Here is a 24110-nt window from a genome sequence, read left to right as displayed (position 1 = left end):
GGTTGGGTGGTGTCAGGGAAAGCTTTGCTGAGAAGACGTCTGAGCTAGGTTGAAGGATAACCAGAGTTCACCGTGTGAATGGCTGAGCTTCCAGGTTCCTACACTTGAAATGTGGGATACTCAGAACCTACCCCTAGAGTTCCAAGTTAACCCCACGTGGTGAGCAAGCAAGGCCAGAATGATGAGTCTTCTCCAGGAGGGACAAGGGGAGGCTCTGAGGAGCTGGTGTCTTCTGACTCAGAGGAGGAAGGGGAGGTTCCAGCCATGTTCCCCAAACCCCAGACTCTCAAACCAGGCCCCCAGAGCTGGCAGAGGAATTTGGGAAGGGTGAGGGTCCCTGCTCAGTGAGGGCTGCACTGGTAGGCTGCTCAGCACACTTCCCGGACCTCAGACACCCAGGTACAAGACCGGGGCTCGGGAGACGATGGCCAGGGCCCTCTAAGTGGCTGCTGGTGGCAGAACTCCAGCCAACAGGCCACTTGACACCATCTCTCTAGGGGTGGGGGCTGTGGCTGTGGGATGATTGAGACCCGCTGTACAGGGGAGAGAGCGTGGGTCTGGGAGGCAGTAGGCCTGAGTTCTAGTCCTGGCTTCACCACTCATCACCGAGGCTTTGAGGAAGATATTGGCCAACCCTGAGCCTCTGTTTCTTCCTCTCTGAAATGGGAGTAATTCCTACACTCTTCACCTGAAGTAGAATCATGGGCATTAAAATGGCTTTGAAATTCAAGGAATTGTACATGTGGGCAGGATGAATTATCGATGTTGTCTTTAATTGTAACTGTTAGGCCTTCTTCCAGACTGGGGTGCCGGGGTTGGCAGTCTGACTGCTGAGTCTTGGAAATCCTGAGGTGAGAATACGTGGGCTGATAACTGCTCACAGTGGACCAGGGCAGAGGTGCTAGCCCGGAGTGAGAGGCCTGGCACACAATTCCACTTCTGCTGCCACCCTGCTCTGTGGCTTCAGGCAAATAACTGCTCCTCCCTGAACTCAGCTTCCTCATTCTAAAGTGCGGCTGACAATTGTAAGGATCCCTGGACTGTTTACTGGGAAAGTGCTTTGAGGCTCCATTCACCCCCTCCGATGGCTAACTAGAGTCAGTCCCCTTCTTAGGCTCAGTGCCAAAGAGCTGTGACAGCGAGGCTGCCCGTAAAAGCAGGAGGTGCTGGGGACCGGGGACAGAGCAGGGGAGAGGCCATGGTGGCAGATAAGGGCCTGGGCAGGGAGGCGGGGGAACTAGCCCTGGCTCGGGTACCAATTCACTGTGAGGACAGAGGCCAGTCTCTTCCCCTCTGCATCTCAGTTTCCAGCCCTGTAAAATGGGGGTACCAGGCCTGCCTTGCAGTCACTGTGAGAACATGTGGAGACTGGATATGAACTCAGCAGGCAGGGTTAAGGGGTAATGCAACTTCTTATTTATTAATATATAACAACAAAAATGATAAAGCTCATATCTGCGACTGTTTAGGTCTTTGTTATAAGGTCTTGGGCGCTTTGTCTGGACTGGCCGTGACCTTCAGCTCTGGGGTCTGGTCTAGGAAGACACTCCAGTGACCTGCATGGAGGAAAGCAGAAGAGTTGTGTGTGTGTGGTGTGTGGTGTATATAGGGGTGTGTGTGCGCGCGCAACAGAGGCAGAGTGACTAGCGTGGGAAAAACTTAGGGCAAGGAGGACTGGGTGGGCCTGGGTTTGGAGCTGACAGGGAGGAAGGGGGTGGATATCCCCATCATACGCCCATACCCCGATCAGTTCTGGCACGTGACCCCACCTTCAACCAACCAACATTTGGGGGCTGGGCTGGTTTCCTGACACCTGCTGGGGAGGCTCTGATCTGCGATGTCCTCTCCCCCACCTGAAGCCCCACCTGGGTCCCTCTTCCTCAGAGTCTTGTAGAGCAAATTAAGGGCATCAGGAGGAAACTGGTGGGGAGGGTTCCAGTAGAGAGGGAGCAGGCAGCACCAGGGTTTGGGGGCTCAGACCTCCCTCCTCTACAGCCTCGTCTCCCCCACCTCCAAGACCAAATTCAGCTGGCTCTGCTTCACCCTTCTGCTCCTGAGCTCCGAATTGGGAAATCTCTGGCGCAGACGCCCACTGGATTCCTGTGCCGGGAACTGACGTCTGTGCTGACAGCCCCCCCTCCCGGCACCAGCAGCCTGGAACTCCCCAAGAGGCCCCGGCCTCTCGCCCGGCTCTCCTCCCAGGCCCCAGCCCTCAGCCCGAGGTCCCACCTTCATGGGTGCCAGTGAGCAGCCGGAAGTTCTGTGCTTCTTTCTGGAAGTCTTGCTTCCTGACTTTCTTGATCTGAATCAAGTGGAAGATTCCTGAGGGCAGAGACAAGGGTGTGAGCAGGGAAGTAAGGGCCATGCAGTCAGTGACACAGGGTGAGTTCGACTCGGAAGGATCCAGTCTCCTTCCTCCCCTCCCCTAGTCTGACCAGACATCAAATCCTGGGGACTACATTTCCTATACATTTTGAGTCTGTTTTCCATCCCCACCACCACTTTCCCCATTCAGGCCCCATCACGTCTTGCCTGGCTCACTACACTAGACTTCTGACCCCCTTTCCCTTCCCTCTGATCTCTGATCCTAACTACAGTCATTTGAAAATATATGTTACCCTGTCACTCCCCTTCCCTGACCCCCCATTGCCACTCTGCTGCCCCTATTCCTGTCACCATCACCACACTGCTCTCACCCCACTCACCTGTCCACAGTGCAGAGGGGAGGGGGGGGTGGGGGGGAACCCGTATGGACCGGTCAACCTTTTTTCTGGGCAGAGAACGTATGATAAAATCAGTAGGTGTCCTCACTCAGATACCAAAGCACTAGCAAGTGTCAGAGCTGTGGGCTCCCCTTCAGCGCAGGGCTCAGGGCACCCCAACCCCAAGGGGCCTTGCCTGTGCTCCAGCCCAACCAACTGGCTGAAGTCCCCTGAGGGGGCCCAGCCGTTACATATGCCGCCCCCTCTGCTGGAACACCTTCTCCTGTGGTCACCAGGTGAACTCCTACCATCCTCCAAGCCTTAGCTGGAAGTCTTCCTTGATTCCTCTCCCACCCGCTCCCCCTTCTGCCCTAGTAGTTATAACCTCCTCCTTGGAGCACCCACAGCTCTTGGCTTCTGTTTGTGATTGTTCCTATTTCTAATGTGTTATCATTGTGTCTATTCTTGCCTCCCCTACCAGACTGGGAACTCCGGGAGGGCTTTCCTTGCTGAGTCCCCTGAGCCTGGCACACATTAAGCATGTATGATGAATGAATGAATGAATCCCCGGATGGAGGATGGATGGATGGAGGATAGATGGATGGATGGATGGATAAGCAAATGTATGTGTGCCCAGTCTAGGCCAGGCCCGAGGGGGAATGAGGTAGTAGCTGGATCTCCTGATGTTTGCATGCCATGGGGAGCTGGCCACGGCACCACACACGGTGCTGAGGCCCTGAGCACACGGGCTGTGAGGTCGCGCCAGCTGTTACCACCAGGGTCTGTGGCCAGAAAGAACAGATGCGACAGCAAGGCCTCTGCTAGGCCAGCACCACCCTCGAGCACACCAGAACTGGCCTTGCTTCTGGGAATCTGAGTGGGATCCCACCGAGGGGAACAGACAGCTCTGGTCCTGGGACTGAGGTCCAGGAGGCCAGGAATGTCTAGCACTGTCCTCAGGATCCCTGCCCAGATGCCAAGGACCAGGACGTGACAGAGGCTTGCTCCGAGGCCCAGGCTACATCACAAGCATGAGATGTGGACGGGTCCTTCTGCCCCAGGCCTGCCACTGCACCAACCCCAGAATACAACCTGGAGAAGAGGTGACAGGGAGGTAGGTGGGTCCCCACACCAAAGCCTGTAAAGCATAACTGAAAGCTTTACAGGTGACTTTGAGCAAGTCACTGTACCTCTCAGACTCAGTTTTCCTATCTGCAAAACGGGGCATTAATACACACCCCTCAGGTTTCTCATACGGATTAAATGAAGCACATTACACATAGCGCCTGCTACATATCACTCACAGAGCGCAGGGCTATCAGTCTGGGCTCGAGGCCAGAGTTTGAGGCTGTCACCACCACCCCACCTGCAATGTGCCCCTCTTGCCTTTCTAAATCCTGTCCAGCCCCAGGCCCACCTTCTGTGCAGCCTTCCCTGAGCAGCTCAGTTCCCAGGGAGCTCCTGCTGCACCCAGGCCCCCTAAGGCCAGAGGCTGGGGTCCACTGCTCTCTGGGACCCAGCACCTGGTGGAGTAGGAGGGGCCGAGTAAACACATAGCCGGCACCTGTCCAGGGGCCAACGGAATCTCAAGGCGCAAAACAATTATGAGGGTTAGTGAATCTAACTCCCCAGCTGCTGGCAGAATCCACCCCCAGCCGTTGCTTGCAGACTTCTGTGAATGGAGCTTGCTCCCTCCCTTCCACTGCAGGAAGGCTCCAACTGTGAGAAAGCTTCCTCTCACTGGCTGAAACCCGCTTCTCTGCAATTCTAACCAACTGATGTTGTGGGATGAGGATATTAACACTGTTAGCACCTACTACAGGTCAGGGACAGAACCTACGTTATTTCATTTAATCCTCCAGAAACCCTCCTCCCCAATTCACAGAAGAGAAAACTGAGGCCCAGAGAGGTCAAGTGATTGCCCAAGGCCACACAGCTAAGAAATGGCAGAGCTGGGATTCAAACCCAGGTCTGATTCCAAAGCCCCTGCTTGTTGTTCTGACCCTTGCAGTCACTCAGAACACAACTGTTCCCTCTGCATGGGGCAGTCCTGCAGAGCCATGAAGCCAGCGGTCCTGTCCCCCTGAGTCTTCTCTTCTCCAGGCTGAACAGCTCCGCTTTCTTCGTCCATTCCTCCTACGACAGGGGGCAGAGTAGAGCAGGGAAAGAGCCGCATCTGACGTCACAAGACATGGGCTCTAGCTCCTCCACTTACTGGCTGTGTGGCCTTGGGCCAGGTACTTCACCTCTCTGAGCCTCAGTTTCCTCATCTGTAAAATGGGGATAATAATACCTAACTCTCAGGATCGTTGAGGATCAAATGAGATAACGAATGTGAAAGCACTTAGTAAACTCTGAAGCGCTTCACACATTGCTTGTTATCATCATTGTCATCATTCTTAGCATCCCCTTTTCCACCCCCACCCCAACCCCCACCAAACCCACCAGTAGAGAAAGTGACCTCAGGGCTAATCCACACTTAAAGGGTTTAGTTTGTTTTATTCTACCCAGAGGATTTATGTTTTACGAGAAGAGCCAGAAAATTCCCTTATCAATGAACCTCTTGTTGACCTTCAGTTTGTGATATGAGCAGCATGCGGAATAGGGTAAGTTTCTCACAGAGTGAGAAATATATTCTGATGTCAACTTACCTTGGAGGGACAGAATCCACCATCTAGAAAAGGCTGAATGAGACCAGCCTCAAGGGCCTCCTGCCTGAGAAGATCTTCCCTCACAGAGTGCTGCAATTCTACCCACAGACATCTCTTCACCTCACCAGGGTGGGTAGGCATTCCTCTGTCCTGGCTCCCTGCAAGGTGCAGCAACCCCTTCCCCCCAGGAGAGGGAGCACTTCCAGGCCCTGGCATCACAGAGTGGGTGAGCTTATCAGAACTGTGAGAGTCACAGACAGAATCATGTCTCCCTCTATCTTGGAATCAGGGACTCTTAAACCTGGAAGGGAGGCCACCAGAGGCACTTGATCAACAAATAGCCCCTAAGGCCCCTGGGGGCCTGAAGCACAGGAAGGGGGACAGGCAGAGGTACACCCAGCTGGGACGGGCCAATGCTCACCTTTCACCAGCTTCCAGAGGTAGATCTCCACCTGCTCAGAGGCCTCACGCTCGAGGGCAAAGCGACGCAGGTTGTCTGGGCTTGGGGACACTGACGTGTGGACGAGGACCCGGCCTGGCACCTTCGGACACCTGGTGGTACTGATCTCACTCTGGCCAGGGTCTGCCTTGTCCTCTGGGAGAGACAAGGAGCTCGTAAACACTCTGTCTCCCACCTCTGGTAGGCCCAGGAAGACGGACCACCAGTCTGACATCGCCCTCAGGGTCTCTACAGTCCTTGGGAAAGTTCTGGTGTCCCTGGGAAGAGAAGGAAGTCTCTGGGGAAGAGAGGGGGCGTCTCCCCCATTCACCTCCCATTGATCAGCACATCAGAAAAGTCACCCTTCAGGGCCCAGCTCACCTTCCACCTCCTTTGGGCAGCCCCCTTGGAACAGCTTAGCCCACCCTGTTTCCTCCCACCCACAGCTTTTAAAACCCTTCTTGCTTCCCTGTCCCACTCTTGCCCTCAGTCCCACGCTGCCTTGCATTGCCTTGTAATTGTTTCACAGGGGTATGTTTTCTCTCTAAAAGAGACTCACAAGGTGACTCGCAGGAATTATGTCCTCCAAGTCTTTTGAGTCACTCGTGCCACCAAGCACAGGCTCTCAAAGAACACACATAGAATGAAAGGTTTGGGAGGGGTTGAGGTGATGATGGCAGTAACGATGACGATGGTTGTGATGGTGGGAGAGGTGGTGGCAGTGATCATGATGATGGCGACTGTAGTGGTGATGGTGAGGATGGAGATGGTGAAGGTGATGGTAGGGATGGTGGAGATGGTAATGTTGTTGGTCCTAAATAGGATCCAGTCCTAACGCCTTGACATGCTGGAATTCTAAGGACATTCCTCAGAACTTTCCATGTACCAACATTCCCAGAATTTATTTTTCAGGGACTGAAGGACTAAGTCCTACACACACCTCCTTCCAGACTCATACTAGTTACGAAGCCCTTCGAGATGTCCAGTTAAGGGCTGTAAGGCTACAATCTCACTATTTTTAAGGGGAAACGGACTGGGGTCTGGTGGGGGAGCCCAAGACCAGGTGTGTTTGTGAAGGAGCCCAGGAGCGAGAGAGAATTCAAATCGAGCCCCTACCCCTCGTGTGTTCCGGGCACCATCCCGTCATGCTCCTTCCCTGACCCACTCCTAATAGCCTATAACTCTGATAAATAATAGTTATCCCTTATGTTTGGATTTTTATTTACAATCCATTAAGCATTTTCATCAACTGTCTGAGGCTCAGAAAGGCAAAATGAGTCTCTGAGCTCACGACAGTTAAGTTAGGTGAGTCAGTCAGTACGCAAGCTAACGCAAACCCAAACTTCCTGACATTAAATTCTGGGGGAGGTGGAGACTTGGGATAATTGTAGCCACTCAGGAATTGCATTTGTGAAGGAACTGAGTGGTGAGGATTAAATGGAATGTGTGAAGCCACAGTCCAATCCCGGCACCAGCAGGTGCTCCACACAGGCTTCTTTTTCTTCCCTGCTCCTATCCTTTCAGTTTCGCCAACCCAGCCCTCTAACCAAGTGTGTCGGGGCACAACCTCCACTCGCACCTTCTACCCCATGCCTTCCTTCCAGGCTTGTGGGAATGGGCCTGCCCCTACAACAGCTACTGTTGACTATCACAGGCTGCTCTTCTCAATGAGATACTGTGATGTCTTCTTCTGCACACTCTTAATCCTAGGGTCACATGATGTTGTTAAAAGAACTCAGCCAGCAAGTCTAGAAGCCTGAGTTCTAGTTCCAGCTCCCCCACTACTTTGCTGTGTGACTCAGGAAGGTCCCATCTCTTCTCTGGGTCTCAGTTTTCCCATATGTAGATGAGGGTTGAAGGAAGACAACTGTGGTCAGGAGCACTGTCTTTGGAGTAAGACAGACCAAGTTTCAAGTCCCAGCTCTGTCACTTACAGCGGCGTGACCCGGGACAAGATACTTATCTTCTCATTCTGTAAGATGGAGATAGCTGCCCTGTCCATCGTGGTGAGGATTACCTGCCTTCATGCATGCAAAATACCTACCTCGCACAGGGTAAGTGCTCAATAAACATTGGCTGTTCCTCTTAAAAGTTCTAATATCCTAATATTTTATGACTTCATAGAATCCAGAACATTATGTGATTCTGTGTATATGTCTGAGAGCCTCTGAATCTGTCGCTGTAACATTAGATGGCTCCATAATCTAATATCTTACGAGTCGGGCATTTTCCATTCCTGTGATTCTAACATTCTGTGCATCTAAAGACCTGCATCCTGTGCCTCTGAGTCCACACCCCATCCATGTTGGAGATGTTCCAAGTGTCTGTGCTCTAGGGCAAGAGACCCAGGGCTCACTCGGGCCAGTGCCCTCCCTGCCCTCAGCACCCCTTGTACCTGGGCAAATCTTGCAGCACTTCCCGGGCACTTTCTCGGGGTGATGGCAGGGGTACTCGGTGGGGCAGGTCACCCGCTGGCAGTCCTGGCGGCCGTCCTGACAGGTGCACAGGATGCAGGGCAGGGGTCCGAAGGAGCGGAAGGCTGGGTGCCACACCTCCCCATGGGAGTACGTCTTCCCGCCATGCACGCAGGCTGGGCCAAGGAGGGCGGAAGGGAGGAAGGTGAGTGCCTGGGACCCGGGCCAGAGTCCAGTAATGGGTGGAGGTGGAGCCTCGGGGAGCCCCTGCTCCACCAGTCTGGCCCCAGCTACACTGCCTGCAAAGTGGAGGCCAGGGAATAAAACAGGTCCCCTGTCCCTGACTTCCTGCCTCTCAGCACTCAGGGCTAAGACATGCCCAGTGAGTTCTTGCTGAAGATGGAGAGGCCTCCCCCTGCCCTTCACGGGCACCTCTGGTGGAGCACGGAGAGGGCTGGCCTGGCAGCAGAACTGACATCAAGTTCTGTCACTGCCTGGCCATGTGAGCTCTGACAGGTCCCCTCCCCCTTCTCAGCCTCAGTGTCCCATCTGTACAAAGAGGGACTGGGACAGAGGCCTCCACAGGGGGAGGAGCACTGCCGGTGGAGGTGTCCTGCGGTGAGGCCTCTTTCCCCGCTCTGCTGCCATGACTGCCCACTGGGCCTTCCCTGCTCCATCCCGACAGCCCTCCTGAAGCCCAGCTCTGCCCCCTCCGTCCTTTGTCAAAACCTTCCCTTAGCACTTCCTTAGAGTATAATAATTTATTTACATGTCTGTCTCCCCTACTAGTCTATGAGCCCCTTGAGGATAGGGACCATTTTTCATCTCTCTGTTCTGTGTCCCTCAATTCCCAGCAAAAACATGGCAAATGCTCAGAAAAGTATTGTTGTGCTGACCCATAGTCCTGGTTCCAGGATTGGTTCTGTCTCTAACTCAGTACTCTGAACCTCAGTGTCCTCATCTGTCAAATGGGGGTTTAGACCTGATGGAGCCACTGAAATGGGGGTGCAGGGATAGGAGGTGGAAGCAGTCGGGGCTCCCCTTTTCCACCTCATGGGTAGGAGGAGGTTCCAGTCCTCACCTTTCTTATGTTTCTCCTTCAGGACAATCTTGACTGTTGTGCTACCTGCCCCCTTTGGTCGGAAGTGGCGAGGGATGAAGCCCAGTGGGGAGCTGAGGCCAGTGGGTGCTGGGGTGCCCAGGCCTCTCTTTCTCCCGCCGTCCCCTGAACACAGGTCCTGAGAATGTCTCTGCAAATGACAGGAGGGATGAAGATCACTGATGGGTCACTGCCAGTGGAGTAGCAGCGAGAGGCCTGAGGGCAGATGCCAGCACAACTTCCCAGTGAAGAGGGCACAGGTAAGGGATAGAAGGAAGACCTGGATGGGATCGAGGATGTTCTCAGAAAGCATCTTTGAAAACTCTCAGAAGATAGTGATTAGGAAATCCAGCCTCTCCCAAGTCCTTCTGAGGCTGCAGAGCCAGGGCCTTGGGGCTGGGGTGGACAGAGGGGGCTGAGGTCTTGATCTGGCAGACTAAGTCACCAGGGACCTGGAGAGCTTAATATTTAAGAATAGAAGGTGAGAATGCAGTGTGGATGAGAGTCAGGAAATTCTTCGTCTGAGAAGACTTAGGTGATGGGACAAGGGGATGGGCCTCTGAAGTTCCCACCAGGCCCAGAATCCCATGGGACAGGAAGACCAGGAGCAGGCCCCATCTGGAGACAAAGGGTCTCTGGAGTCTCCTTTCCTGAGCCCCTGGAATCCAATTCCTGAGCCCCTGCCCCTGCAGACCAGGCCTTGGGAGGGCTGGCAGTGATAGCAAAGGGTGTGTGGTGAGGGCAGCAAAATGGGGCAAGCGCCTCGCAGCTCACAGTTTGGGGATTGGGAGCTCCAGGCTGTGGGAGAGGAGCAAGTGGGCTGGGGGCAGGGGCAGAGCTTATTACCTCCCTACTGACCCTGAGTCGCTCACATTCCTTCTGCTACTGCCCCTTCCTGCTCTCTACAGTCTCAGTCAGTCCTTTGATGGCCCAGAGACTGAGCCCACAAGAGCTCTCAGAATGGAAACTGTGTCCCAGGCCCCAGCATAGGCCTAAGCATAGGGGGCTCCCAGGAAATGCTTGTCAAGTAGAATAGAGGCAAGAAGGAACTGAAGAGCCCAACTCCCGAATGGTGACTTGCCCACATCATCCAGCAAGTCAGTAAGGAGCTGCCCAGGGCCTGGAACTAAGCCTGGGTGGGCTTCATTTAGCAGACTGCCTCCTGGGGAGAGGATGGGAAGGAAAGAGGATGGCATTGCTCAGATCTGTGGCACAGGGCCCAACTGAGAAGGTCTGGCCTGGGAAGGGAGGATGAGCTGGCAGAGGAGAAGGGAGAGCTCATTAGTTCAGAGCCCTGGGGAGTCTCTGGGAAGGGGAACCCGGCCTCCAGTCCCCCAGGGTCCAGGTGACCCAGGCAGAAAGAGCAGGTGGAGTTGTTCACATTGTAGACGTAGCAAGATGGCAGACGGGGACTTGAGTCAACGGGTCAGCCCATCTCCCACCTCTTTCCTCTCCGATCAGAGACAGCTGACCATGTTAGCCCATCTTACCTCTAGACCAAGATCAAGAGGGGGCAAGACAGAGGGGGAACAGTGAGGTAGCCCCCAGACAAAGAACCAGTACCTCAGAAGCCAGGTGGGGAAGGCTGGCCCAAGTCAGAGGCCACTCCCTTGGGGAACACGTTGCCCAGAGGTGGCCTAAACTATGGACAGGCACAGGCTCTGGATGGAACAGTGTCAAACAGTTTCCCAGGAGGGAAATTGGAAAGCTTGGGGCCTGCTCCTGCCCTGCGTGGTGTTGTTTCCCAGGCCCTTCCTGGCCCATCAGCCATGATGGGAGCCATGGTGGGAGGCTAGGGAGAGGGGCTGGAACACGGTGGGGCTAGTGGAGCTGACCCAGGGGACAAATGAGAAATGAGGACAATAGCTGGTATCGCCTGCTCCAGAGTCATGGAGACTTAGGCCCTGGACACCGCCCGCCTTCCCTCCTCGCCCCACCCTGTCAGTGAAGCTGTGCACTCACCACCCCGTGGTGTGACTGCGTGGTGTCCTCTTCAGCTGATGTCTCACTTGACCCATCTGGAAACCCAAACAGAAGTCGGGTCAGCCCCCGCCTCCTCAGCCTTGCTGGCCGGAGCCCTGCAGGCCTCCACCTCTAGGCTCTGCCCCTCCAAGGCCCAGTGCCACTTTTGCATTCCCCACTTACCAGCAGGTTCCTTTGCCCCAGTGGGGACTTATTCCCACTTCTAATTACAGCCTCTCCTCACCCTTGGGTTGATAAGGTCTCTACAACTGGGTTGCTGCCTCAGTTACCCCACACTGACCTGGTCAGTAAACTGCTTTGCTGGGCCAGAACATCTTGTTCAATGCCCGTCCTGGATGGCCCAAGGACCCAGAATCCCATGCCTGCAGCCTGCTTTGCTGCAGTTCACTGGGCAGCCACTCTACCCAGCCACACTTGAAGTCACCACGCCTTGGTCTACACTATACACTCCCAGAGCCCCATCCTCCAGCCCCTCTGCCCCTCCAGCTGGAACACCCTAGGACTCCTCCATCTCCCACCCCCTGGGGAGCCAGCACACAAGGCCCTTTAGAGCCCCGCAGCTTCCTAAAGCCCTGAGTGGGATTCCATCTCCGTAGCCTCTGCCTCACATAAAGTGTGGCTCCCTCCGAGCATTCCTGGTTCAAAGACAAGGAACACTGGCATTTGACCGTCCATTAGAAATCAACGAGGCCAGCCTCTCAGTGTACACACAGTACAACTGAGGCCCACAGAGGGGAAGGAATCTGTAGGAATTTACTGGAAGAACCAGGACTAAACCGCAGTCACCTGGCTCCTGGTCCAGTGCCCTTCCACGATGCCAACATCTGGGGAAGCATTCTACAGTGGAGCACTCCCCTCCCTGAGTCCTGCCTCTTCCAGGAAGCTTTCCTGGACTACCCCAGCCCACAAGGAACAGTCTGACCATCTGGGCACTTCATTCTACTCAAACCAGTTGCTTTTCACAAGCCAATGTATTGGCCTCTCTCTGTGCCCAGCTCTGCCATGAGGAAGACAGAGGACACGTGGTCCCTGCCTGCACAGACGACCCCTCTCCTGTGCCTCTTCTGATCCTCTTGGCCTCATCTGATTGGGGGACTTCGTCCCCCTTGTTGCAGGCACTGCAGCAGTGCCTTCTCTGCATGGGCTCCAGCCAACTTCCCTCCTTTGCCCGCGCCTCCTGTCCACGTCTCCCGCCCCCCTCTTCTGACCCCACCGCACTCCTGCCTCTGCTCCCAGGCGGCCTAGACCCCACATGTGCATGCACAAGAGGGGAGCATGGGGGAATTACCACCCTTGGGGTGAACCTTTGGCCAATGGGAGTTGGTGGCAGGTTGACAAATTCTTACTCTTCCTCTATCACCCCCAGGCTTTCTGAGCAGCAGAAGACGACTTGGAGCGATAGGTCACACTTGATATCAAGGAGAGGCAGCTCCCCAACACCTTCTTGCCTTGCTTCTCCCTCCTTCCCTGCTTCCCTCCCCCTTTCCTCCTTCGTGCTCCCTGGAGTTGCAATCAAGAAGAGGTGCACATCAGCCTCTGCCACAGGCTCAGCTTCCTGAGGGCCCAGCTGAGCCCCCACCCTTGAGGAAGGGATGGTCTGCTACATGCTGGTGTCCCAGTCCACGGCCAGCTCCCTGGGGCAGGGTGCGTGGGCACTGCCAGAGCTCCAGACAGACTCACCTTTGCAGGCCTGGCAGCAGGAAGGGGGCAGCGGGAGGGGTGCGGGGCAGCCTGGTTCCGGGCAGGTCATGAGGCCGCAGTAGATCTGGCCCTCCTGGCAGACAGAGCAAACAGGAGCTGGGAGATGAGCTCTGAGGAGGATCAGCCTTGGGGCTAGGAGAGCCCCCTTCTCTGGGGTCAAATGGCCTTGAGGTCTCCCCTGAGGTGGGAGAGGGAGGGAGCAGCAGAGATCCTGGGCAAGGCCCAGTGAGCTCAGAGGTGGGGTCCCCTGTGCCCTCCCCACTCCCACTCTGGGCCCTGAGGTAACATTCGTCCTTCAGCTTCTAAAGCATTTCCACCTGGTTTCTCCCTAGGCTCTCACAGCAACTGGTGAAGTGGGATTCTCCCCTCCTACAGATAGGGAGAGCCCAGAGAGGGACCTGGACCACCTGAAGTCAGAGACACAGCCCAGGAGAATCAAATAGAGCCTGGTCTTCAGGCTTATCATACTCAGATCAATGTCCTTTTCCCCTGGCCTGGAACAGGGGGCCCAACGCAGGGGAGGGGGGGCAGATGGGTGACACCTTAGGCTCATCTTGCTCTTATTGAAAACCTCAGGTCCCCAACTTCAGGACCCAGCTTTGAGAGGCAAGACTGCAGGAGAGGCCTCCTCAGAGTCAGGAGGTTGGATGACCTTTGGTGAGTCACTTTTCTTCCCTGGGCCTCAGTTTCCTCCTCTGTGAAATGGGAGCACTCCCATCTGGGTTGTGAAGATCAAGTGAGGGAATGGTTGTGAAAACCCTTTTTAAACAATGTGTACAAAGGCACATTGTACCCGGAGGAAGTGATATTACCTTGTTCCTTTCCCTATTCCTTTTCCAATGAGTCTCAGAAGTAAGGATTCTGATCCCTCAGATGAGGCCAGGAGTCAAGCCAGTCCCATATAAACAAGGACGAGAGAAAAGAAGGGGAGACCCAAGTACCCAGGGAGAAGGGATCAGAAGAATGCTCTCACCACCCCCTCACCATCATTCTGTCTCTTCCCACAGGCCCCACCTATCCCAGGCCCTCGTCCCCTCATAGGAAGCAGCACAATGCAGGGAAAGAATATGAGTTTTGGAGTCATGTGGTCCTGTGACCGAATTCTGGCTCTGCCACTTAACTAGCTGTGTGACTTTAGGCAAGTTGCTTCACTGCTCTGAGCCTCAGTTTCCTAATCTGAAAAATAAGTGCTACCCTTCTCCTAGGGTCATTGGGATGCTGTATATAAACACAAGGCATTTCCATAAACCTAGCAGGCACAGCGTACTAGACTACTGCAAGAGGCTCAGGCCAGGCCAAAATAATCACTCTCTAAGTTGATTTATAAGTAGTCATTCCTTGTTATTTGTAAGCTGTTTGCTCTGTAGCACAGATACTTTAAGATTCAGAGGCTCGGACTGATGAGACCCTCTCACCGAAAAGATGGGGAGGCAGGCCCGAGGAAAGTGACTCACTCAGGGTCACAGAGGGAACCATGGCAGAGCTGGAGCTCAAACATGGGTGAGTGACACCTAGTCTGGGCCTCTTACTCTCGCATCACTGCTAAATCAGATGATTATCTGAAGCAGAGAGGACACTGGAGATCACCTGCGCAGACTCCCTTACGCACTCAGAGGAGCTGAGGCCAGAGTGGTCTGATGATCAGGAAATCGGGAGGGCAGGAGTTTCTCCCGCCAGTGCACAGACAAAGAACTGAGCCCAAGGGTGAGGACCCGCAAGCCTGTGGTGGGGCCACACCTAGAACCCCCCGAGGAGGAGGATGAAGACTTTCCAGATCAGGCCCTGCTTAGCTTCAGTCTCTGTCCCCTGATAACACCGCAGAGTCAGCCCAACTCTGACCACAGGCAGGGGGAGTTGAAACAGCTTCAGATTAAATTCTACTTGCTACCAACTGTCTGGCCCTGTCTCTATGCCCCAGGACTGAGAACTGATCATTTACTCACTCATTCATTCATTCATTCATTCAATAATCATCACACACATCCTCTGAGTGCCAGGCCCTGAGCCAAGAGCAGCAGAGGATACAGAAATGAATTGGACACATTCCCTCCCCTCAAGGAGTGCAGAATCTACTGGGGGAAACATAAACAGGCAAACGGCAGTGTGAGGTGATCCGTGCTATAATAGGGAGCTCAGGAGGGTGCGGAAGGGCAGAATGGGCAAAATGTTTCAAACCTCAGACGTTTCCTTCCCCCTGAGCCCATTCACCCTCACTTTGCTTTGACCAGAGGAGACAATTCCCCCCAGTCCACATTGCCGTGCTTTGCGCGTCCAGACCACTGGCCTGTGCTAAAGGGAAGTAGACGGTCTTACAGTACAGCTGCAGAGGACACACTGGTTGGGCAGGTGGGAAGGGAGCAGATCATGGGCACTGAAGATCTCTCCGTGTTGGTACACGGTCCCGTTGTGCTGGCAGGACTTTGGGGGGGCCCGGAGCCCAGAGGGAGTGTGAGGTTCTGCAGGTGGAGAGAGGCAGGAGGAAGAAAGAAATGAGGTTTCATGTGGATCTAAGATCTTTGCCAGAATTAACTGGGCCACTTTTCTGAAGATTTTGCATTTCATCTCATCTTGGCATTTAAACCGAGCTCTGGCCTCAGCCTTTCCAGTCAGTCCCCATATCAGCTAACCTAGAGGTCTTACTGACACCTGTATCTGACCATGTCACTCCCTCCCATGGCTCCCCACCATGGCCTTTCAGCCCCTCAGCATCTGAGCTGGCCCCAACTCAGCTTGCTGAGTAAAAAGCAAGGCCAGAAGCCTCAGCTCCACTGAGCCCCACTGAGTGAGGACCTGCATTAGTTCATTCAACATTCAGTGAGCATCCACAGAGCACCTCCTAGTGCCAGGACGTGTTCTAGATGCTGTTCTAGACGTGTTACCCACAGCAGTGAACAAACAGAGTCCCTCGTGCAGTTATATTCTAGTGGAGTCAGCTGGGGTGATCTAGACTGGCCCTGTGCTTGGTGCAAGCTCCTGTCATTCACTGGCCATCAGAGCCCTCCTCCCCATCACCTGCCAATTAGCCAGTCCTTATCCTGCTGGGTAGAGGGGTAAGCCTCCAGTCCTGAGAGAACTTACTTGTTCTTTCAAGACACCTTTCCTAAGCACCTTCTCTGTACCAGGCACCATGCTAGGCATTGGGAACAGAGTGCCGGATAAGATTCAGCCCCTCCCATCAAGAAACTCACAATCTAACTGGCTAGAGACACATGCCACAAGCTGTGACACTGTATGGTAAGGGCTAGGGTGGATGGAAGCACAGAAGTTGTGGCAGCACCGAGGAGCCCCTAACTCAGCCGGGGTGTAGGGGGTCAGAGAAGGCTTCCTGAGGGTGCTGATGGCTGAGCTGAGTCATGAAGAACATGTAGAGCCGGGCTGGCAAGGGGGCAGGGCCCGAAAAGAGAGAGGGAGAGAGGAGCATGTGAAGGAGAAGGGGTCTGGGCAAGGCACAGACAGCAGGAAAAGGCCGGGACTCCTGGAGTCTGCCCCAGCCAGGGAGGAGCCATGATGCCCCCTCACCGGGCAGGATGAAGCGCAGAGCCCCTGCTGCCCAAGGAACCCAGAGCCAGGAATCTCTACGAACCAAGTCAGAGCCACAGTCAGATCCCTACCGGGGTCCCACTTGGAAAATGAGCCCTTCTACATACATACTCTGCACTGGTCCCCAGCTCACCAGGAGAGCCTGGTTCCAGAGCCTGGAGCTGAGGACATAATCTGGAGCCTTCCTTCCTCACCTTCTTGATGCTTCTAAACACCGATTTCCCTCTCAATATCTCCCTCCTTCTAAGTTGGCCTCCCCCCTGGCTGCCCCTCATTGGCCACTCAGTCATGCCAGTTTCTTCTTACCTGTCCTCTCCTCTCTCTTACCTCTGCTTCCTAGAATCCCAGTCTCAGGGGCCCTTAGAATCTTAAAATCATAGAATCGCGGACATTTAGCATCAGGACACAGAGTCCTCGAACCTCAGCACTGTGAGGAATTTCAGAGCACGTGTACTCCAATCCCTTTGGTCATTCCCAGCCCCAGGGTGGTAATCCTGGGGTCTCCCTACAGGGCATCCCAGCCCCAGCTCACCCACTCCACTTACACAGGGCGTGTCCCTCCCTCCCGCTCAGGCCAGCCAGAGAGAGACTGGAGCCCAAGTGTGCTGTCAACAGGCCAAGCACCCCCTTTCCTTCAGCTACTTTCCACATTGCTCCCTCCTCCCGTCATGCACAGCTACCGAAGAAAGTAGTTTGCTGCTACCCCAGCGCTCCTTGGGGATCCCGGATGTTTCTTCCCCTGAGCACCTTTGTGTTTCAACACTTCTGATGGCTAGAGACTACCCCTCTCACTCCAGGGGCCCCTCTCAGCCAAAGGCCTGCATCAGGAGTGAGATAAGGGCCAGTGGGCAAGGCGGGGAGCGAGGCTACTTACCCACACACCGGGGACAGCACTGCTGCGGCTCGGTCACAGGCTGGGGGCAGTGGACAGGTGGGCAGTGGAGGCGGTAACAGCTCACTTGGGCACTCTGAAGGGGACACAGGGGTCAGTGCTGGTTCCAAAGAGCCATTGCCTCCCACCTGAATGCATCTTCTCCCAAAAGCCATCCCACTGCTGGACATTGGCCTAGTAAAACAATAAACTCAATTTGTCCAGCCTCTCCCCTGCCCCTGATAACTTGCGTGGCTTGCCCATCCGTGTCCCTCCTCCCCCACAGAGGAGGGCACAGTGTGTGTGGATTTGTGCAGACTTTGTGTCCCCTTCATGGTGTTTGAGAAATACAAGCAAAAGGCCTGAGTTATTAGAACACCAATCTAGACTGTGTTATTTTAACTCTGGGGCTTTGTGCTTTTAGCTCTGGGCCTGAGTCTCATGATTAAGAGAGGAATGTGACACACGAGGGCAGGTGACAGGGATGGGGACACAACTAGAAACCTGATGTGGAGAAGACTCGGGCTTTGTGATCCACTCCTTAAATCTCTGGGAGGTTTGGGAGGCCCTGCCCAAGGGCTTTGGAGGAGGCCCCAGAGAAGGAAGGGCCTGAAGTTCTTATGCTTTTTGAAGTACAGCAAATGAAAGAAACTGGGGCAGAGAAACACACACACAAACAGAGGAGCAGACACAGAGGAGCTGGAGAGAGGCCACCACCCCTTCTGGAGGTTTTCCCAGCCCGCCTGGACATTTGTCAGCCCGTCCTAGGCGGCCCACACCTTGCTCTTCCCTCTGTCATAAGGGGTCACTGGACTGTGTTGTAATGAACCATTCACATCTGTCTCACCTATTTAACCACAAATTCAAAAGAACAAAGACCAAGCCTCCCTCTATTCATCTCCGAATTGTCAGCACAGGGCCTTGCTCCATGTTAGTGCCTGCTAAAGTCTGAATGAATGAATGAGTGAATGAATGAGAGCCAGGAGAGAAGGGACAGATGGTCTCTCTCTCAGGTGAACGGAGCCAGCTTTGTTAAAACTCTGAAGTTGGCCAGTTTGTTCCCAGCCTCCGTGCCCACCCGACTGCCCCGACAGCACTTCTCCCAGAGCAGCCTCTTGCCCGATGGAAAACCCTGGACCAAGCCCTAGTCCCTCTGGAGCCACTGCTTCCCAAGGTGGCCAGAGGTGATCACAAGGACTAGTCAGTGCTAAGGGGCGCCCTAGAGTCCACAGAATTGGCTCCAACAGGGGCCTTCTAGAGGCCTGGCACACCTGGGTGCTTAATAAATGTCTGGAGGGTGAACTGAGCCCCTCAGATGAGAAGCGAGGTGGAGTGTGAGGAACTGTGTGGCCTGAAGAGTTAGAATCTCTCCTTGATTCCAGCCTTGGAGGAGCCAAGGTATGGAGATGATCGGCAACACGTGCAGGAAATAAGATGGAGACAGGCTAGGGGTTGAGAGGGCAGGGGACAAGGCCTTGCATCCAAAGGGTGCCTCTCAGGAAAGTCATAACTACCATTATTGAGTGGCTACTAGGTAGGGCTTTATGTTACATAGAAGTGTATTATCTCACTCCTTCTCAGCAACCCTAGAGGTAGGTGCTATTATCCACACTTTCGAAATGAGAAAGGAGCCTCCGAGAGGTTAAGTGGTCTAAGATCACACAGCAAGTAAGCACTGTCTCCAGGGTCTGTGCACTCTCCATGATGCCCAGCTGCCTCCGATGGACGGGTCAGGGGCTCATTCATTCACTCAGTATTTCCGGCACAACTACCGGGTGTCAGGCCTTCCTCTGAGCACTAGAGACATGGCAGTGAGTGAGACTGACAAAGTTTCTGCTCTCACGGAGCTCACATCCTAGCAGCGGGAAACAGACTATAAAAAATAAACAAGTAGGAACAAGATCATTTCAGATGTTCAATTTATGATAATAATAAAACAAGGTAATGTGATTGAGTTAACAAGGTTAGACTATTTTAGACACAGCCGTTAGAGAAAGCCTCATAAGGAGGTAACATTTATGTGATGAGCTGCAAGATGAAAAAGGACTATTCATGAGAAGATTTGCGGGAAGAACATTCCAGGTGGAGGAACAACAAGTGGGAATGAGTTTGAAGTGTTGGAGTGGGTAGGAAATGAGGTTAGAGAAGAAGGCAGAAGTCAGATCCTGTAGAGCCCACAGCAGGGAATGTGAATTTTACTTTAGGTGCAATGAAAAGCTGCTAGAGGGTTTTTAGAGCTTCTGGAATGACATGATCAGTTTAATGTCCAGAAAAGATCCTTCTAGCTGCTACGTGGAGGACGGATTTAGAGAGGGGATCGGGGAGACCCGTTAGGGCGCTCATGTAGCAGCCCAGGTGAGAGATGAAGGTGGCTTAGACTAGGGGGGAGCGGTGATGGAGGAGAGAAGTGGAGGGATTCAGGGTGTATTTGGGGGATCTCCCCTACAGCTCCCTGGGTTGGGGAAACTGTGGATGTGTGAACTCTGGGGAGGGAGAAATGAGTTAGCTCCAGTGGATCACAAAACTTGGACTTTGTCAACTGGACCGCATGATATGTCTGGAATTTTCTGTTATGGTTTCCTTCCTATTCTTTGGCTATATTTCATGAAGTTCTTTTTGAAAAGGCTGATTGGCCTCAGATGTGCTAAGGAAAACCAAGGCAAGGCAGTCCTGGGGAGTTATGCCCCCACTGGCGTCAGAGTTCTACGTGGGGCCAACATGGCCGAAGCAGTGGGGAATCAGAGGGACAGGCCTCAGGGAGAGCGAGATCCCAGTGATCAGAGTCAGGAGAGGGGCTGGCTCACACTCCCTCCACCTCCCAGTGTCTCCACAGAAGCTCTTCTCGGCTCCCACCTTGAGGACTGTTATAACAAGGGAGGCTCTTACTGGCCTTCTGCATTCCTCTCTTGGCTCTGTGCAGGGAAAGAGGGCCTAAGGGGCTGGCTCCGGCTGGGAACTAGGTACCCCTCCCTCCCAAGCACCAGCACCCGGACAGAGAGAGCTGAGGACATCAGGCCAACTAGGCTGGGCCCCAGGCAGCTGAGCTAAAGCCAAGGGTGTTTCAAATCATTCCCTCCTTTCCCACCCCTCCAACCTCATACCTGGCCTGAGAATTCTGGACCACATGGGGGTCTCATTTATGCCACTCAGTTGACTGTACAGGGCCCTGTGGAGGGTGCTGGGTTGGGGTGGGCCGAGAGGAGACAGAGGTGAACAAAGACCTGGTCTCTGCCCCAGTTTGTTCAGCCTCCAGTGGGACACCTAACTGGGCATGAGTGAGTGTCCAGGAAGACCTGCTCTCAGGGGCTCCATCTAGGAGGGGCAGTACCTGACAGACACAAATAACTATTATACTGACCAACAGTGATCAGGAGAAATGGACAGAGAAGCTTATGTGGCATCCCAGAAGAAGAAAATACTTCCAGGTGAGGGATCAGGTAAGCCTACTGGTGGAGTTGGGCGAAGGCTTGAAGAATAAATATTTGGACCAGTGGCATTGGGAGAACTCATACTAAGGCAGGGCGGCAAGAGAGGTGGCTGGAGGAAATAGGACAAGGAAAGGAAAGAATGGGAGGTGGGGTCGGACAGGCTCTGTCTTCTCCTGCATGGGAGACAGGGAGGCTGGCACCAGCAGGAAAGAAGGCTGAGATGAGAGATGGGAGGCCCAGGTCCTCATCCCAGCCCAGCGACTGACCCACTGTGTGACTTATCTCTGGGAGGCACACAGTAGCTGTCTACTCCTACGTATTGAGTACTCGGTAGCGAAGTGGTATGGCCCCAAGTCCCTCAGCTGCTGCTGACAGAGCACGATGCCAGGGGGCCTGGTTCCAGGATGCCCCTGACCTTCAGAGTCAGGCTGTCCTCGTTCCCTCTGGGGTCACTTCTCTGGAGGTCTCCCAGACATACCTGTCCCAAGTGGCCAGAGAAACCTACCTCGGAGCAAGTACAGCGCAGGCAGTACATCAGGCCCTGTGGCTCCAAGTAGGGGTGCCAGCTCTCGCCCGGGGAATATCTCTTCCCGTGGAAAAGGCAGAACATGTCTGGGCCTGGCAAACCAACCAGTGCATTGTCAGTCCCGGGAGCCTCCAGCACAAAGACCCTGCCTCACCCCAACTTCTATCTGACTCTAGGAAGGATGTCATCAGGACCACTCAGGCAAAAGAGAAGCCGCTGGGATGCGCTCTCCCAGGCAGGGGGCCAGAATGTCTGAGTTTGAATCTCAACTTGACCACACACTTGCTGTGTGACTTTGGGCATGTCACTGCCCCTCTCTGAACCTTAGTACTTCTTTCACAGGGCAGTTAGGGGATCGAGCAGTAAAAGGGCTTTACAGATTTAAATTGTGGGATAAATGTTAGTTATTATGATTAGATGAATAATCTGAAGCCCAGAGAGGATAAATTACACCTCTAAGGTCACACAGCGAGTCAGTCACCAAGCAGGGATGACAGCCCGTCTCCTGACTCACAGTCCAGTGCTCCTTCTGCCCTCATAATCACACTTGCTTCCTTTTCCTTTGTCCCATTTTGCTTATTTATTTACTACATCTCTGCACCCTCTCCTCCCTTGCCCTCTGCTGTTCCCCTCCCTCCTCACATACACATACACAAGCCCACACACACACACACACACCCTCTCTCTGGGTCCTCTGACCTACCTTTTGAATAAAGCCACTCACAGCAGCTTTCCTGCTTTCCTGCTCTACTGTGTCCCTGAATCCCAGCGAGCCATGAAGGAAAGTGCTTGAATTGGGAAAAGAAAATGCTGCCTAGTGAAAGGTTCTTAGAAACCTGGCCTTTAAATGTCCTGAAAAATGGTCATTGGTACCACGTGACTGCACAGTCAGTTGATTATTGTGTGTGTGATTGCACATCAATCGACTATTTTTGTAATTTGCACATAAGTTGTCAATATGTAGATGAATACCTCTAAGAATGATTGAAATAGTTTGTTACCTTCTGTGGGTTACATATGCTCCTGCAATCCTGCTTTCCTGACACCTCCAGCTCTCTCTCACCTGTCTGAGCCAATCAATCGCCTAGTCTTCCAGGCTATCTCTAGAACACTCCTGCCCTCACCTTTTACCCGCTCACCACCCAGACCTGCGTCAGGGCTCAGGCTGGGTGGGTGCTGCAGCCCCTGACCCCACCACTCTGCCTCTTGCCCTCTCCCTGCCAACCCTCCTCCACTCAGGTACCTGGGAATTTTTACAACCTAGAAGAGATGCTATCATTCCTGTAGGAAAATTCTCCATTGCCTAAAGAATAATCTGAGCTCTTTTAGGAGGGAACCGGGAGGCCCAGCACAAGCTAAGTGTCCCCAATGGCTTGTTGAATTAAATGAGATTGAAATATGGAGAAAGGAACCAACATTTATTAACTGTCTTCTCTTTACATAAATTACTTATCTCATTAACACTATTGTTTTGAGAATTAAATTGGATAACGCTTATAAAGTGCGTACTTAGTCCAGTTCCTCACACTTAGTTGAATGCCATCCATAATTATGGTAACAATGACCCTGCAAGACGGACATTATTCATTTTGAATAGTTATCATCTATTATCTATTCAAGATGATAATGTCCGTCTTGCAGGGTCATTGGGATTGCTACCATAATTATGAGAAAACTAAGGATCACAGAGACTAAGTGACTTGCCTAAGGCCATCCAGCTAGTGACTTGAAGCCAGGACTCCAGGCTCCCACGCAGAGCCGCCTTCAGTTCACCTCACCTCCTATGGCTTTTTGCCCAATCCCGGGGCCTAGAGGTTCCTTCTCTCTCTGCCCACCGGCCACCATCCCCCACTCCCTATTTTTCTCTCCTGGTCCCCTATTGGTCTAGAATCTAGAGGTTGCCTTTCATGCCTCCTGCTGCCCACTTTCTAGAGTCTCACACTCTCTGAATCATTCTCTTAGACATTTAAACCCACAGAATCACAGGGTGCTGGAAGTAGTGCACTAGCAGGGGCAGCACACACACAGTGCAGGAATCCCTCTCCGTGTTGGGGGTGCAGTGGAGCACAGTCCGGGACACACACCTCCAGAGCAGAGACGCTGCAGGGCCACTCCTAACCTTTAGCAAGTTTCATCTGCAAGCAGCTGAAACCAGCCTCCCTCTGGCTCCTCGCAGCCCTGCTCTGCCTCTTGGGGCTCCCAGAGCAAAGATCTGAGGCCGTGGTCATGATGCGCTCAGAGTCTGTGCTTTGATGGCCACTGGGGACCGTAGGAACACACAGCTTAGTTCCCTTCCCACACCCTCCCCAGCCCCCCAAAGTAGAGGGGGGATCAGGCAGCAGATCCTGTTCCCAGCAAGGCCCCGGCTGGCCCGTATCAAATGAGCTGTGTTTATCTCTCAGCCTCTGCTGGCCGAGAGGGTGGGACACAGGCCCAGCTGGGGTGCTTGTCAGAGCCAGCCCAACTCTCCAAGGATTGAATAATGTCTTTCTTCCTCAGTCCCCTCCCCCCACCAAGGAGTGGGCGATTGCAACACTACCATAGCCTTAGGTCTCAGCCTTGTTGCTGAAGAAAGCCTGTCCCCCCCTTCCTTGGGGCGGCTCTGTGGCCTGGCCCCTGTGCCAGTTGGCACCTCCTCCCCGCCACCGCCTGCTCAGAGCATAAAGACAGAGAGAACGTCTCAGCTCATGCCCAGGCCAGGAGGCCCCTCCTCCCACCAACAGACCTGGCAGTGGCTGAGAATGTGGGGGGCCTGG

At 53.8% G+C, this 24110-nt stretch overlaps 1 protein-coding gene across 1 annotated transcript in view; it reads right to left on the bottom strand.

The window, feature by feature from the left end:
- Positions 1 to 1404: 1404 nt before the first annotated feature.
- Positions 1405 to 24110, bottom strand: part of CHRDL2 (chordin like 2) — a 30673-nt gene continuing 7967 nt past the window's right edge. Inside the window, exons 2-11 of the mRNA XM_058544536.1 lie at positions 21334 to 21446; positions 17404 to 17497; positions 15303 to 15445; positions 12969 to 13062; positions 11268 to 11323; positions 9288 to 9456; positions 8188 to 8382; positions 5775 to 5948; positions 2230 to 2322; positions 1405 to 1556 (exon numbers count right to left, since the gene is read on the bottom strand). Of these exons, the coding sequence (XP_058400519.1) occupies positions 1477 to 1556; positions 2230 to 2322; positions 5775 to 5948; positions 8188 to 8382; positions 9288 to 9456; positions 11268 to 11323; positions 12969 to 13062; positions 15303 to 15445; positions 17404 to 17497; positions 21334 to 21446 (1211 nt within the window). The 3' untranslated portion in view covers positions 1405 to 1476. The remainder of the gene's footprint in view (positions 1557 to 2229; positions 2323 to 5774; positions 5949 to 8187; positions 8383 to 9287; positions 9457 to 11267; positions 11324 to 12968; positions 13063 to 15302; positions 15446 to 17403; positions 17498 to 21333; positions 21447 to 24110) is intronic.

This window comes from Diceros bicornis, chromosome 7 (assembly GCF_020826845.1).
Source record: "Diceros bicornis minor isolate mBicDic1 chromosome 7, mDicBic1.mat.cur, whole genome shotgun sequence".
Lineage (NCBI taxonomy): Eukaryota > Metazoa > Chordata > Mammalia > Perissodactyla > Rhinocerotidae > Diceros > Diceros bicornis.
The sequence above is the reverse complement of the archived record's forward strand: the minus strand, read 5'-3'. Positions and strand labels throughout refer to the sequence as shown.